Source organism: Meriones unguiculatus, chromosome 19 (assembly GCF_030254825.1).
Source record: "Meriones unguiculatus strain TT.TT164.6M chromosome 19, Bangor_MerUng_6.1, whole genome shotgun sequence".
Classification (NCBI taxonomy): Eukaryota; Metazoa; Chordata; class Mammalia; order Rodentia; family Muridae; genus Meriones; species Meriones unguiculatus.
Window position 1 is genome coordinate 8,008,922 of NC_083366.1, and position 14,335 is coordinate 8,023,256.

Sequence of the window (14,335 nt, forward strand, 5' to 3'; positions counted from 1 at the left end):
GCTACACAGAGAAACCTTGTCTTGAAGAACAGAAGAAAAAAAAAAGGAAAATTAAAAAGCAAGGTAATTACAATCAGCAGAACTATATCATACATTTTTAAATCTCCAGTAAATGAGACTTCCAAAAGTGGTAAGCTTGTGAGAGGACAAAGCTGTAATACAGACAACAACTGTAAATTTTGGAGAATACAAAGTAACTGCTAACTGAATGAAACACATGACAGATAAAAACAAGCATCTAGAAACTATACTAAGCAGACACTTAAGAACCAGCATGAGAATTCAGCATTTTCTTAAGTGTTATCCTGCAGACAAGACAAAGCCAATCCTTAGAGGCTCCTATAGTCATAATATCTAAGAACAACAATGGAGGGTTTGAAGCAACTTTGGTGTCTGTAAAGATAGCTGAGTCCCAAATGTGGCAAACTGAAGAGAAAGAACACTACCTTTTATACACATAATCAACCAAATCTTTTGTTGATGTTACAGCACACATACACAAGGCAACCACTAGATCAGCTGAGTGAGAGAGAGAATGAGAATATAAGTTTAAATGGGTATTCAAAATATGTACAAGGTAGTTTGAATCCAAATAATCAACCAACCATAATTTTAAAAATATCAACTTCAGGACTGGGGAGACAGCTCAGAGAGTAAAGTGGTAGCCAAACAAGTCAGATGAACTCAGACCCCAAAATTCATGTAAAGCTGAACAAAGCAAAGAGTGGGTAATCTCCAGGGCTCTACAGCACAATGGGAGAGGAAAAAAAAAAAAAAGCAGCTTACTAGCCAACTGGCTACACAGTTTGAAACATGAGACCCTGCATCAAACAATCAGCATGAATATTCAACACACACACACTAATAAAAATACTATTTCATTATTTTTTACTTTGTGAAACAGGGTCTTGTACAAATTTCTATCTGGGATATCTTGAAAGTCTGATCCTCCTGTCTCTACCTTTTAGTGCTAGAATGCTAGGCATGATCCATTATGGCTGCTTGATGAGGTGATAAGTAATGAATTACTAGGTGATACTGAATGGACTATATTCTCAGCCCTTAAAAAAAGTAAAATAAAATAAAAACAGTCCCTTTGAAGAAATACAACAGAGCATGGCCTTTCCAACAAATAATATATTTGTGAGATAATCTACATTCTCAACCTGTAAAAAAAAAAAAACATCAAAACAAAAGAAAATCAATGTCAACTCCAAGATTACGCCGCAGACTTTGGAAGTAGCAAATTTGAGGACAACCTGCTCTTTACTAGATGAAATGAGAAATATGAAAAAGGAAAAGAAAATAACTGAGCTAAAGATGTAGAGGTGTGGCTTCGTGGCAGAACACGCAGCTTCTATAAAGAGCTGAGAAGAAGAAAGAAATGAACAACCAAGCCTGGACTGCAGCAGAGGCACAGAGTCAGGGCCCTCCTGACTGTGCCGTGCTCAGGCCAGCCAGGCCAGCCTGTGCTGTATAGAGATCCTGTCTCAAAAGTAAAGCAAAGCTAGGGGTCTAACTCGGCTGTGTAGAACTCTCTAGCATGTGTGAGGCTCTGGGTTCAACAGCTCAGCACTCTACAATGTTGGGGGATGGTTTTGTGCACTGGGGTATTCAAATGCTGATTTCTGTACCCAGAGATCCAGTTGCAATCCCACATGTTTGCACTGTCACTATTACTGAAGCATCTCCTTTCTCAATGTTGTGTAAAAACTGTTCTCCATCACCTCTGATTGGTTAATAAGGAGCCAGGAGAGTTAAGGCTGGACTTGGCCCAGGAAGTGGGTGAGAGAGGAAAAGAGTCAACAGGAGGACAGAGATGGAGCAGGAGCAGTCAGAGTGAGCACATAACTGCGTTAGAATAGATGAGTATCTGCCCAGCTATAGCGCTTAAAGCTATTATTAATAAATATAAAGGTCTCTGTGTCATTATTTGGGAGCTACAGCAGGTGTAGAAAAGCCCATGCTTTGATTTTACAGTTTAAAAAAAAAAAAAAACAGCACTGCAGAACAACAAGAGCAGAGGGAGAACTACTTGGTAGAGAAAAAGGAATGCTCAGAGAACCCAAAAACAAACAAAAAGGAGGCTCAGTGATGTAATCCTAACATTGGAAAGGCAAAGGCAAGAGGACTGCCCAAATTCAAGCCCAGCCTACTCTACAAAGCACACTACAAGCCAGCAAGGGCTATACAGGGAAACCCTGTCTCAAAGACACAAAGAGACAGACAGACCCAAACAATAGAAAGCACTGAAACACAGTTATATATGTGCATATCCAATCAGCATCTACAGATAATTATTAATGGTCACTCACCCAGAAGACTCCAGCACATCTACGGCAGTATCTGTAAAGTAAGGGTTCTCAAACAGGAGAGCCACCCTAAACTAGTTTACTGCAGGCCAGGGTGAAATCATATATCTATATATATATATAATGAGTTATATGAGTATATGAATGAGTTAGCCAACAATCCTGGCCCTCCCTTCTGTCATACATTGCCTCAGAAACAGTTAGCTAACATGAAAACTGCAAACAGAATTCATCAGCAGCAAACATACTTTGTAAAAATAAAGGGGAAAGGCTGGCAAGATGGTTTCAGGAAGCCTGGTGAACTGAGGTCTAACTCCGGAAACCTTGCAAACATGAACAGACAAAACTCCACAAAGTTGTCCTCTGGCTTACACATGCTTGCCGTGGCATCACCACGCGTGCAAAACACATTTATATACACACAAATAATAAATAACAACAAAAGATAAATTGAGCCAATAAGATAGCTTAGCAGTACAAGCGCCTGTCAGCAAGCCTGACAACCTGAATCAACCAAACCACGGGACCCACGGTGTTAAGAGAACTGACTCCATGGTCTGGAGTCAGCTGTTAAGAGCACTGGCTGCTCTTGCAGAGGTCCTGAATTCAATTCCCAGCAACCACATGGTGGCTCCCAACCGTCTACACTGGCGTCTGATGCAGGCACACGTGCAAATGGCGTACTCACATACATAAATAAATCTTTCTTTTTAAGTCTGAGACAAGAACTGACTCCCACAAAGAAAACTGAGTCCCACAAGAGCTGTCCTCTGATCTCCACAAACACACTGTGGCATGTACATACCCACAAACACACACGTATGATAAAGTGCTTGCACTGCATGTGCAATCAATTGATATCCATGTGAAACAAGTTGGGTGTGGCAGCACAAGCCTAGAATCCCAGCACTGAGATCCTGGAAGCTCACTAATAGCCATTCTAGCAAAATGTCTACCTCAGGGTTCAGGGAGAGACCCTTTCTCAAAAAAATATGATATAAGATGGGCCTTGTGTGGTGGCACATACCTTTAATCCCAACATTTGGGAGGCAGAGGCAGAGGCAGTCAGATCTCCAAACTGAAGCCAGCCTTGTCTACATAATGAGTTCTAAGACAGCCAGGCTACATAGAGAGACCCTTTCTCAAAAAGGAAAAAAAAAAAAAGTAAAGTGTTTAAGATGCTTGATATCAAGCCTTGGCAGCTCATGCATATACACATAATGCCCAAAATTCAGAAATTACTCATTTCTGCATATCATTAAAGAATTCTTAAGTTACTTACAAGTCTAAGTTAAATTTAAAAGTAGTGGCTCACACCTGTAATTGCCAGCACTGAAAATGTTGAGGCAGAAGGACCCCTGGAGATTTGCTAGCTAACCAAGTTGGCTGGCAAAAAGTTTAATGAGAGACTCCGTCTCAAAAAGCAAGGTGGAGAGCTACTGAGGAAGACACAGAATGTCGACCATACAACAAAAGACAGATAAATTTGAGACACTGTATAAATATGTCCAAAGACCTTGTAAACAATTCCATATAAGAGAATTTTGAAACAAAATTGATTTTGAGGCAGAGTCACATTATGTAGCTCTAGCTAGCCTAGAACCTGCTATCTAGACCAAGCTGGCCTGCAACTTAGAGCAATTTTTCTGCCATCCATTACAGGCATGTATCACCACCTTCTGCTTAAGATACAGTGAAATTAAAATAATTTAAGTCATTGTGTATGATCATTGACAGTATCAGAAAAAAAATATAAAATTGCTGATGTAGGGTCCAATTTAAAGAACAGACCAGAACCAGCAAGATGTCTTGGAGAGTAAAGATGCTTACCACTAAGCCTACTGGAGTCTGATCCTCACAACCCACAGTGGAGAGAACCAGCTCCCATTAAGTTGTTCTCTGACAAGCCTCACACACACACACACACACACACACACACACAAATAAATAAATAATCCATTTTAAGATGAAAAAAAAAAGGGCTAAAACAAGAATAACAAAATGAGGGATGAAACAGAAAAGAATCAGGGAAGCCTAAAAAAAGCTGATCATTTGTTCATAATGAAGCTGAAACTACAAGCTTGGTTTTTTACAGAGGTAAAATGAACATGATGGTACAAACCTATAATTCTAGCACTTTGGAGACATACAAGAAGATTACAAGTTTAAGGCCAGCTTGGTCTACATAGTAAGTACCAGGCCAACTAGCTTGAACTTCTGCACAGTGAAATCTTATCTCAAAATTAATAAACAACAACAATAAAAATAACACAGGTATGAGACACATATCAATATTTTGTTAATAAAAAGAAAATTATCATCACAGAAACCAGATATTAAAAGTGCAAAAGATTATCCTTAAAAAACACAACTCTTTAAAACTTAGGACACAAAACAGAAAAATCTACAGTTCTTTAAAGCTAACTTCATTATTAAAGTATCTGCAGGAGAAGGGAGACATCTTCCAGTAAGCAACTCCCCAACTGCGCTTACACAAGCAGCCGTAATTAAACTCGGTCCCCTCCCCTCCCAAGTCTTTGGGCCTCCCAACTTAAAAGTAGAAGTGGGCAATAGCAATAACCAATGACTAGGATGGCGATAAATCCCTGTGATCCTAGAAGCTGGGAGACAGGGGCATCATAAATTGGGGGTGGGAAGGGGGGAGGGCGCTGATGAGATGGCTCAACAGTTAAGAGCACAGCTGTTCTTCCAGAGGACTAGAGTTCATTCAAGTTCACCTGTACATGGTGATGTACAATCATCTGTAACTCTTCACACCCAGCATAAAAGTGGTACAAAGACATACATGCAGATAAACCACACATACTCTTAAGTTCAAACAAATCCTAAAAAATAAAAAAGTAATTCCATGTCAGCATGAGCTAAATGACACTCTGTCTCGAAAGGACAAAATTCAAACAACAAAACAAAATCCAATATAATCAGTATCTAGTAAAAAGCTACAAGAAAAAAAATTATAAAAATCCTGTTGTACACAAATGCAAAAAGATTTAACGTTAATAATCTGAACACAACAATATATCAAAGATTAAACATCATGAACAAGTAGTGTATCCTGTAGCCAATCTTTGCTACCTTGTGGGTTCTTTTTCCCACCCTTTACCCCCCCCCAACCTCTCCTCCTAACACTAGATAGGAGAGCAACAAGAATTTAATATTTTTCCTTGTTTCTTCTTTGACCACAGCAACCAGCAAACTACAACCAACCTCCCTAAACAACCAATAACCACAGACCTGGACTACCAGGACTCTAAAAAGTTCCCAGAACTCCAAACATCACACTCTTGAAGCTGGCAAAGCCATGCCTCTGCTACAGCACCAGACAAATCACGGTCAGCTACTACGTGCAGTAGGAAGCAGCCCCACATCCCTACACCTGGGATTAAAACAAAAGCATGTTCCTTTATTTCTGTGTTTTTTAAAGAATCCAGAAAGATCACTACAGTACAAGATTAGCGTATCATTCACCAAGTATTTTAAATATATCATCTCAATGCAAAGCCAGCATTTTAAGAAAATTCAGTAGCCATTTACAACACAAATTCTCAAGTTAACTCACTGCAATCCTCCAGTTCTTAGCCCCCCAAGTGCTTGATTTACAGATGTTTGTAAACTGTCACACAGAACTATGTTTTCATACTGTTTTTGGTTTAGTTTTCACAGTACTGAGGTCACATCTAAGGACTTACACATGCTAAGCACCAGCACCTGCTATACTTTTAATTCTCTGATTCTGAAGAAATAGTCCTTCCTAGAGCCAGCTGATTCTTAGATACAGTAAAGAGCTTTCATGTGCAAACCAAGAACCCATACCTTGACCTTCTCAGCCTATGTTAACTCTAGGCCATCATATTCTCCTATCTGAGGCACACCAGAAACAAGTATAGAGCAACTGAAGAGCCCTAGAAAGAAATATGACTAAGCAATCCTAAACTGTTTGCCTTTATTCTCTCATTCATCCCTCAGGTTTCCCTTTTTCCCCTGTGGCACCTGACCAATCGAAGCACCACTCAAAGTGATACTTTGTGGAATGGCCTCTCCCTTTTAGTGACTGGTGAATTGTAAAAATCTTTTCAATGACAGTTGTGTTCTTATTTGTTGACACATTTCAAATACAACCTGTATTTGAAAGATCATTAATAAAAGCCACCCGCATGCTGGGCTTGGTGTCCATGCCTTTAATCCTTGCACTCAGGAAACAGAGGCCTCAGTAGTTTGAGACCAGCCTGTTCTACCTAAGTGAGTTGTACTCTTGCCAGGGATTGTACCTCCTGCCAGGGATACAAAGGAAGACTATGTCTCCAAAAATTTAAAAAAAAAAAAAAAAAAATTCTATTCTATTTAAGAATAATTAGAAATTGCATTTTTGGCTGGCCGTAGTGGCGCATATATATAAATATGTGTGTGTGTGTGTGTGTGTGTGTGTATACACATCAGTATCTCAACACTCAAGAGGATTGCAAAAAAAATACAGCCAGTAATCCCAGCACTCAGGACTACAAATTCAAGGTTAGCTTGGCTTACCTTTAAAACACACATACAAACAGACATACACACACAAATTTTGTTGTTTTTTTTTTCCTTTTGGTTTTTTCGAGACAGGGTTTCTCTGTGTAGCTTTGGCTATCCTGGAGTGCTGGAATTATAGGTGCACAACCACCACACCCAGCTATACCACAAATAGATTTTTAAAAAATAGGGCCAAGGCTGGTGAAATAACTCAGCAAGTAAAGGTGCTTGCTGACAAATGACCTAATTTTGATCCCCAAGACCTATAGAGTGAAGGGAGACAAAACAGACTCGCACAACTTGTCCTCTCACCTCCATACACACAATATAACTAAGGAAAGCAAAACAAAAATAAGGTTGAGCTAGAAGCAAAGCAGACAGATCTCTTAGGAGAGACTGGTCCACAAGGCTGAGCCTCAGGTCAGCCATGCAAGGCTATATATGGAGACCCACCTTAAGAAAACAACAGGAAAAAGGGTTGCACACACTTTAATCCTAGCACTTGGAAGGTAGACACAGGTGGAGCTTGAGGCTAGGCTTACATTAAAAACAGTTATGTTATATAAATATGTTTTTGTTTTAATCCCAACTGTGGGATTTCAGTTTGGGCTTTAGTGCGTCCATAGCTGATAACTGCACGTGCATAGCTTCTGACAGCTGGTAACGGCCTGCCGCAGGCAGCATGGAGATGAGCGTGTTCTAGGGCTCTGAGACTATAAATATGAGCGCTCAGAAACAGAAGATGTGGCAGCTTGGAGGAGACAGAAATGTGGCTTGGAGGAGTCTGCTTGTTGCATCTGCTGTTGACAGAGAGTGGGTTAGCCCTAAAAGAGCCCACTGACCCTAAACAGCCTGAATAAGTTAAGGGCTCTGCGTCCCCTCTCCCCACTAACCTTCTCTCTCCTACCTAGGGTTGGAGGGTTGGAAGGGAAAGGCTTTAAAGAAGCCCAATAAAATAGTGTTTAAAAATGAGCACTACAAGCCTGGTCTACACACTAAGTTCCAAATCACCCAGGGCTGCTCAAAGAAACCCTGTCTGGGGGTTGAGGGGAAGAAAAAAAGTGTTGCACAACTGTAATTCCAGGGGGCGTGTCCAAGTTACATACATATATACATTCACATTCTCACATTCACACCCACACACACAAACGCGCACACACAATTACCGGGATTCAAAACTGTTAATATGTCAGTTCTAACACTGATCTACAGACCAAAGCAAATATAATCTAACTAATATTTGAGGAAATAGAAAAGCTAGTATTTATACAGAATGTAAACTTACTATACATTCTTGAAGAGAAAAAGATTAAAAGACTTGCAATTTTAACTTCATGATTTATACTAAAGTTACAAATATTTGCAAAAGCATTAATAAAAAAAAATAAGGCTAGATGAACAGACCAATTGAAGAAGGTAAAGTTCTGGAAGTGGGTCTCAATTATACAGCATGTTCTATAAAAGGAATGCAGTGAAGAAAGGTTTCATTCAAAAGTAACTGCATAGCCATATATAAAAACTGAATACAAAAAAAAAATATATGTGAAATGTGTCATAGACCTAAATATAAATTAGCAAAAATAAAAAATTTAAAGGAAATTACCTTCATGACTTCAGGGTTAGGCAAAGTGTCTTAGCTCACAGTAAGCAACAACTATAAAAGAAAACACTGACAAATTAGACTTCATCAGATTTAATTATTTCTGCTTAAGGGTACAATTATGAATGAAAATAAATAGGTGAAACTATACAGATTTGAAGAAGTATTTATAAAACATTTCTCTGACAAAGACCAGTATCTCCAACACATGAAAACCTTGTGCAAATTAAACTAGATAGATATTAAAGAAGCTAAAGCTCTGAGCAGAATTCAGGTCAACACACAAACCACAGCATGCTCAATATGCTCAACTGCTCACAATGACACCCAAAGTATCACAGTGACATGACTTCCAATCAAGATGCAGTGAATAAAAGATGCTTGATTCAGCTTTCTTACATGAAATAATAAAGCATAACAAAATGAAGAAAACAACAGCACTGAAGATACTGGACAAGAAACAAGACAATGATACCTTGGAGACCAGAAACACAAGCCCCGAGAGTGCCCAGCTTACTGCCTTGGGAGAGTTTTCAGGCCGAGGAACAGGGAGGAGGAACCCAGACAGGGCCTGTGGTCTCCCCAAGTTGAGGAAACGGAGCTGGGAATCCAAGGAAGCCAAGGTGGCTAGAGCTCACAAGGGAGACCAGCACTGAGTAGAGAGCTGGAGAGAGAGAGAGAAATGAAGAGATCTACAAAGGCTCATTCTAGAACTTTCAGTTGAATACCAAATAAGCACTTACAGGGAAGGACCTCTCCAAGGCCAGAAGAATCAGAGGGAACAAGGTTTAACATTACACAGAGTGACTAACACATACTCCTCAAAGCCAGAACACCACATCGTAAGGGGAAGAAAAGAAACCGGCGTGTGGAAGGCTGCTCAGTGTGCAACACTGGTAACCTGAGTTTAACACCTGGAACCCATATGGAAGGGCAGAACTGACCCACAAAAGTTGAAAAGGTGTCCTCTTTCCTCCAAGTACTCACTGTGGCATGTACATCCTCAAGCTCTGCACAGAGCCACACACACACACACCCACCCACCCACCCACCCACCCACACACCCACACACCCACACACCCACACACACACACACAGAGCACACACAGGAAAAAGGTTTTAAGAGTAATAGAAAAGCAGGAAATTCTACCCTGTAATGAAATAAGAATTAATCAAACCAGTATTGAAATGTTAGACAAGTCCTTTAAAACAGTTATAATGACTAAATCCCAGCACTCAGGAGGCAGAGGCAGGTGGATCTCTGTGAGCTCAAGGCCAGCCTGGTCTACAGAATAAGTCCAGGACAGCCAGGGCTACAACAGAGAAACCCTGTCTCAAAAAACAAAACAACAACAACAACAACAAAATCAACCCTAATGCTACATGCATATAATCCTAGCCTTTGAGGTGAAGAGGACAGCCTGGACTACCTGGGAGCCTGCTTTAAAATAAGTAAACAAAAACTTGAAATTATAAGCATGACTATCAAACGACTTAACAGGAAAAACTGATACACAGCATGTGAAATCAAGTAATTGTATGTGGTGTGAAATATGCATGTATTTCCAAATATGGGTTGGCGTGGGCACACACATGCACGTAAGCATGAAAGCATGAAAGCCAGGGGTTGACACCACATGTTTTCCTCTATGGCCTTCCATGTTTCTAGGCAGGGCCTCTTACCAAACACCCAGAGCTCACTATCTGACTAGAAAACCTCAAGGGTCCCCTAACTCTGCCTTCCAGTCTGGGCCTAGCATTCCTGGCTTTTTCCATGAATGCCAGGAATCCCAGACCCTTACGCTTATGCAAAAAGTGCTTTTCACCCTTGACCCACCTCTCCCGCCTCCCAGTAACAATAACCTGAGTGAAACAAAAGGGAACTTTAAAAAGTGAACTCTAATTAGCTTTACAATGATATCAAAAAGCTAAAAGGTTTGTTATTATATTCTCTTTATGTTTATCTGGTTAAAATTATAAATAAGTTCACGTGGAGAAGCCCTGTCTGAAAAAAGACTCAAGTACACCTAGGGATGTGGGATTCATCTCTAATCCAAGCATGGGGGGAAGGCCATGATAGCCACTGCAAGTCTGAGGCCAGTGTGGTTTCTGCAGCAGGGTCCAAGCCACACAGGGCTCCATGGCGAGACCATGTTTAACAGACATGAGAGAAAAGCTGGAGCCATAGACTGCTCTCTTCTAGAGCATCTGAACTCCAGTCCTAGCATCCAAACAGCATAGCTCACAGCACCTATAACTCTTGCTCCAGGGAAGCCAATGTCCTCTAGCCTCCAGAATACCTGCATACACATGGCAAACACTCAGACAAACACACATGTGCACGCACATAATAAAAACTAAAAATAAATCTTAAGAAAAAAACTATAAACATACATAAAAAGGCACCCAAATAAACATCTACTACCAGAATCAAGAAAGGTAAAACGTAGCCAGGCAGAGGTGGTACACGCCTTTAATCCCAGAACTAAGGAAGCATAGACAGGCAGACCTCTTTGAGTTCAAGGCCAGCCAGGTCTACAAAGCCAGTCCAGGACAGCCAAGCCTACACAGAGAAACCCTATTTTAAAAAACCAAAAAGATGATGAAGCTATAAAGCTATTAAATTTAACACCAAAAGGATAACCCATAAATAAATAATCATGTATTAGACTAAAATTTCTCTCCCATATTAAATTAAAAAAAAGAATAAGAAGAAAAATAAAAAACCAAACTGGAGAGATGGGTAAAAAACAGAGCTCACTGCTCTAACTCCATCTCTAACCATCTCTAACTCCAGTTCCAAGGGACCAAGTGCCCTCCTCTAGCGCCATGGGCACTACATGCATAACTTGTCAAAACATTCATACACGTAAGACTAAAAGGATGCTTCCAACAGTGACAGACCATTACATTAAAAACCACCAGTCACAATGCATAGCTGTGCATGCAATGGCTACATCTACAAACACTTCAGGACCTAAGGCTCAGGGAACACTGTGGAAGAGTGGCAGAGAGATTCTAAGACCCAGAGGATCAAGGAGGTTCTGTGTCTCCTCGTAGTGCCAGGAGCTACACCCATAGAGCCACACCAACATGACTGCCTGAAAAGTGGGCCTAACAACGATGACAGACATGCCAAAGTGGAAAGGCAGGGGAAGCATACAAGACCTCAATCTCCATGAACTACAAGCAACTGAGAAACGCTGAGAGTAAGAGAAATAGTACTCTCCAGAGAAGTGGTTGTCTAATACCTAATAATGGTCAGGCCTGACATTCATTCAAGTGGCATTGCTTAAACCAAACACTGTACACTTGGGAAACATGTGTGCTCACTAGTTTTATGTCAACTTGACACCAACTACAGTTAGGAGAGGAGGGAGCCTCAACTGAAAAAAACTCCTTCCTAAGACTGGGCTGTAGACTAGCCTATAGAGCATTTTCTTAATTAGTGATTGATGGGGAAAGGCCCGAGCCACTGTGGCTGGTACCACCTTAGACTGGCTGTCCTGGGTTCTATGGGAATGCAGGCTGGAGCAACCAGAGGAACAAGCCAGCAAGCAACACCCCTCCACCGCCCCGTGGAGGGTTAGGGAGGCAGAGGCTGGCAAATCTGTTGGGTTCCAGGCCAGCTCGGTGTACAGACTGAGTTTCAAGACAGCCAATGCTTCACAGAGAAAACCCTCTTGGGGGCGGGGGGGGGGGAGGAGGGAGGAGTACAAACAAATAAATATTAAACCAAGCACTGCAGAACGCATCTACGTCATCAGTCAAGCAACAGTCACGAATACATGCCACAGGTTTAAATCAAACCGGTGAAGCCTACATAAGGAGTTCTAGACAGGTGAAAAAGACCCTGCCTCCAAAAAAGTAATTTAATTAATAATAATAATGAAATTTGGACCAAGGGTCAAGCAGTGATGGTGCATGCCTTTAATCCCAGTACTCAAGAGGCAGAAGCAGGCAGATTTCTGAGTTTAAGGCTAGTTTGGTCTTTTTAGAGTGAGTTCTAGGACAGCCAGAACTATACAAAAAAACCTGTCTTAAGGGAAAAACAAACACACAAACTTGAAACAAGGCTATAACTCAGTTGCAGAACAACTGCCTGAAGCCTTGGGGTTCAATCTCTAGCACTAATTAATTAATTAATTAATTTTTATAATTTAAAAAATCCTCCAACATTCTAATTTTAAAAAAATGTAAATATAAAAAAATGAAAAAAGAAAACCTCAATAAGAGCCTTGATAGTCAAATATACTGGAGTTTGGTCACTGCTTTGAGAATGGGTCTCACTGTGTAACGTATACGGGTCCTACTTCCCATTTTTCAAGATGTTAGTATTGAGAAAAAACTTTAACATTTTTGATTTAGGTTTTCCTCTTTTAAAAAATATATTTTTTATTTGTCTATGTGTGTGCCTGCCTGAGTTTATTTGCACCACATGTGCACAGGCGCCCACAGGCCAGAGAGCGTCAGAACCTCTGGAGCTGGAGTTTTAGGCAGTCAAGAGCCTGGGAACTGAACCCAGGTCTTCTACAAGAGCAGGAAGCACTCTTAACTACTGGGCACCTGCATAACACTTTAAACTGCATGCTGTGGTGCCAGTTAGAGTTCTTGCAACAGACTCTGAAGATCTGAGTTAAATTACCAGAAACTCACGTTAGAAAAAGAGCCAATTCCTACAATCTATCCTGATTTGCCTACACACATACACAAAAAAAACCACAAAATACACAAATGTAAATATTTAAACAAAACCTACATGTGAATTTACAATCAAACCAAAATAAAAGGGTTATGCAAGATGACTGAGTGCCCACACAACAGCTCACAATTATACTTACTCTAGTTCTAGTAGATCCAATACCCTCTAACAGCTTCCATGAGTAACATGCACGAACAAAGTACATACGCTTACTTGCAGGCAAACATTCATACATACACAATAAACATAAATAAACATTTAAATTCCAACTGTGTTTAATAAAAAAAAAAAAAAAGAGCCAAAGTAAATGTCTCTGATCCATAATCTCAGCATTCTGAATATTAACTGAAAGGACCATGACTTCAAATCCAGTCTAGACTACATGTCAAGAAGGTGGCTCAAACCAAGACATACCAAGGATCAAGTGTATTTGAAAGAAAAAACAACACTCCACCACCGCCCCCCCGCTGCAGCCACCACCACCACCTCAAACACACACACAAACCATAATTTCAAAATCCCCCATGCTAACTTTCAAGGGAAAGGGAGCAACGTGAGGATTATGGAACTTAAATAATGACAAGACATTAGTAAAATAAATCTCTGAGAAGACCCAGCCATCAAAGAGTACTGTTCTAACCCTGACCCTTGCAGCAGATCCACGTTCAATTCACAGCTTCCATGCCAAGTGGGTCATCCTGCCTGGATCTCCAGCTCCATTCACAGGTCTCCATAGGCCCCTCCATTCACAGGCACATACCCACCCCAACACAAAATGTAAAATAACTAACTAAATAAAACTATTACAATATCTAGACCAATATACATATATCTATATCTATATATATATATATGGGCTTATATACTAACAATCTAAAGTTCCCTGAAAATGAGATAATCAAATAAACAGACAAGAAAAAGTTACGTAGCTTAAACTTAATCGTAAAAAAAATATAATAATTATATATATATATATATATATATATATCCCAAAAGGAATCCAAAAGGGCAATGTTGAAACACATTTTGAGGTCAAAACAAAACAGCAACTTTTAAGAAGTCATGAAGAAACTTGAATGATCTTTGACACTAGATTTTTGTTTAGATTTGTTTTGTTTTGGGGTTTGCTTGTTTGTTTTGGTTTTGGTCTGAAAGAATTAAAAGCCAAATATACTAGTTTGAATGGTAAAT

The 14,335-nt window shown here is 40.2% G+C and overlaps 1 protein-coding gene across 16 annotated transcripts in view; it reads right to left on the reverse strand.

The window, feature by feature from the left end:
* Mllt10 (MLLT10 histone lysine methyltransferase DOT1L cofactor) overlaps positions 1 to 14,335 on the reverse strand; it is a 137,613-nt gene that overhangs the window by 110,033 nt on the left and 13,245 nt on the right. The window contains exons 2-3 of one of the 16 annotated variants that reach the window (XM_060373025.1): positions 8,960 to 9,106; positions 8,446 to 8,496 (exon numbers count right to left, since the gene is read on the reverse strand). The exons of 12 other annotated variants lie outside the window; for them this stretch is intronic. In XM_060373025.1, the coding sequence (XP_060229008.1) occupies positions 8,446 to 8,451 (6 nt within the window). In that variant the 5' untranslated portion in view covers positions 8,452 to 8,496; positions 8,960 to 9,106. Of the gene's footprint in view, positions 1 to 8,445; positions 8,497 to 8,917; positions 9,107 to 14,335 lie in introns of those variants that run through there. 3 more of the 16 variants (XM_060373024.1, XM_060373026.1, XM_060373031.1) reach the window with 3 other exon arrangements.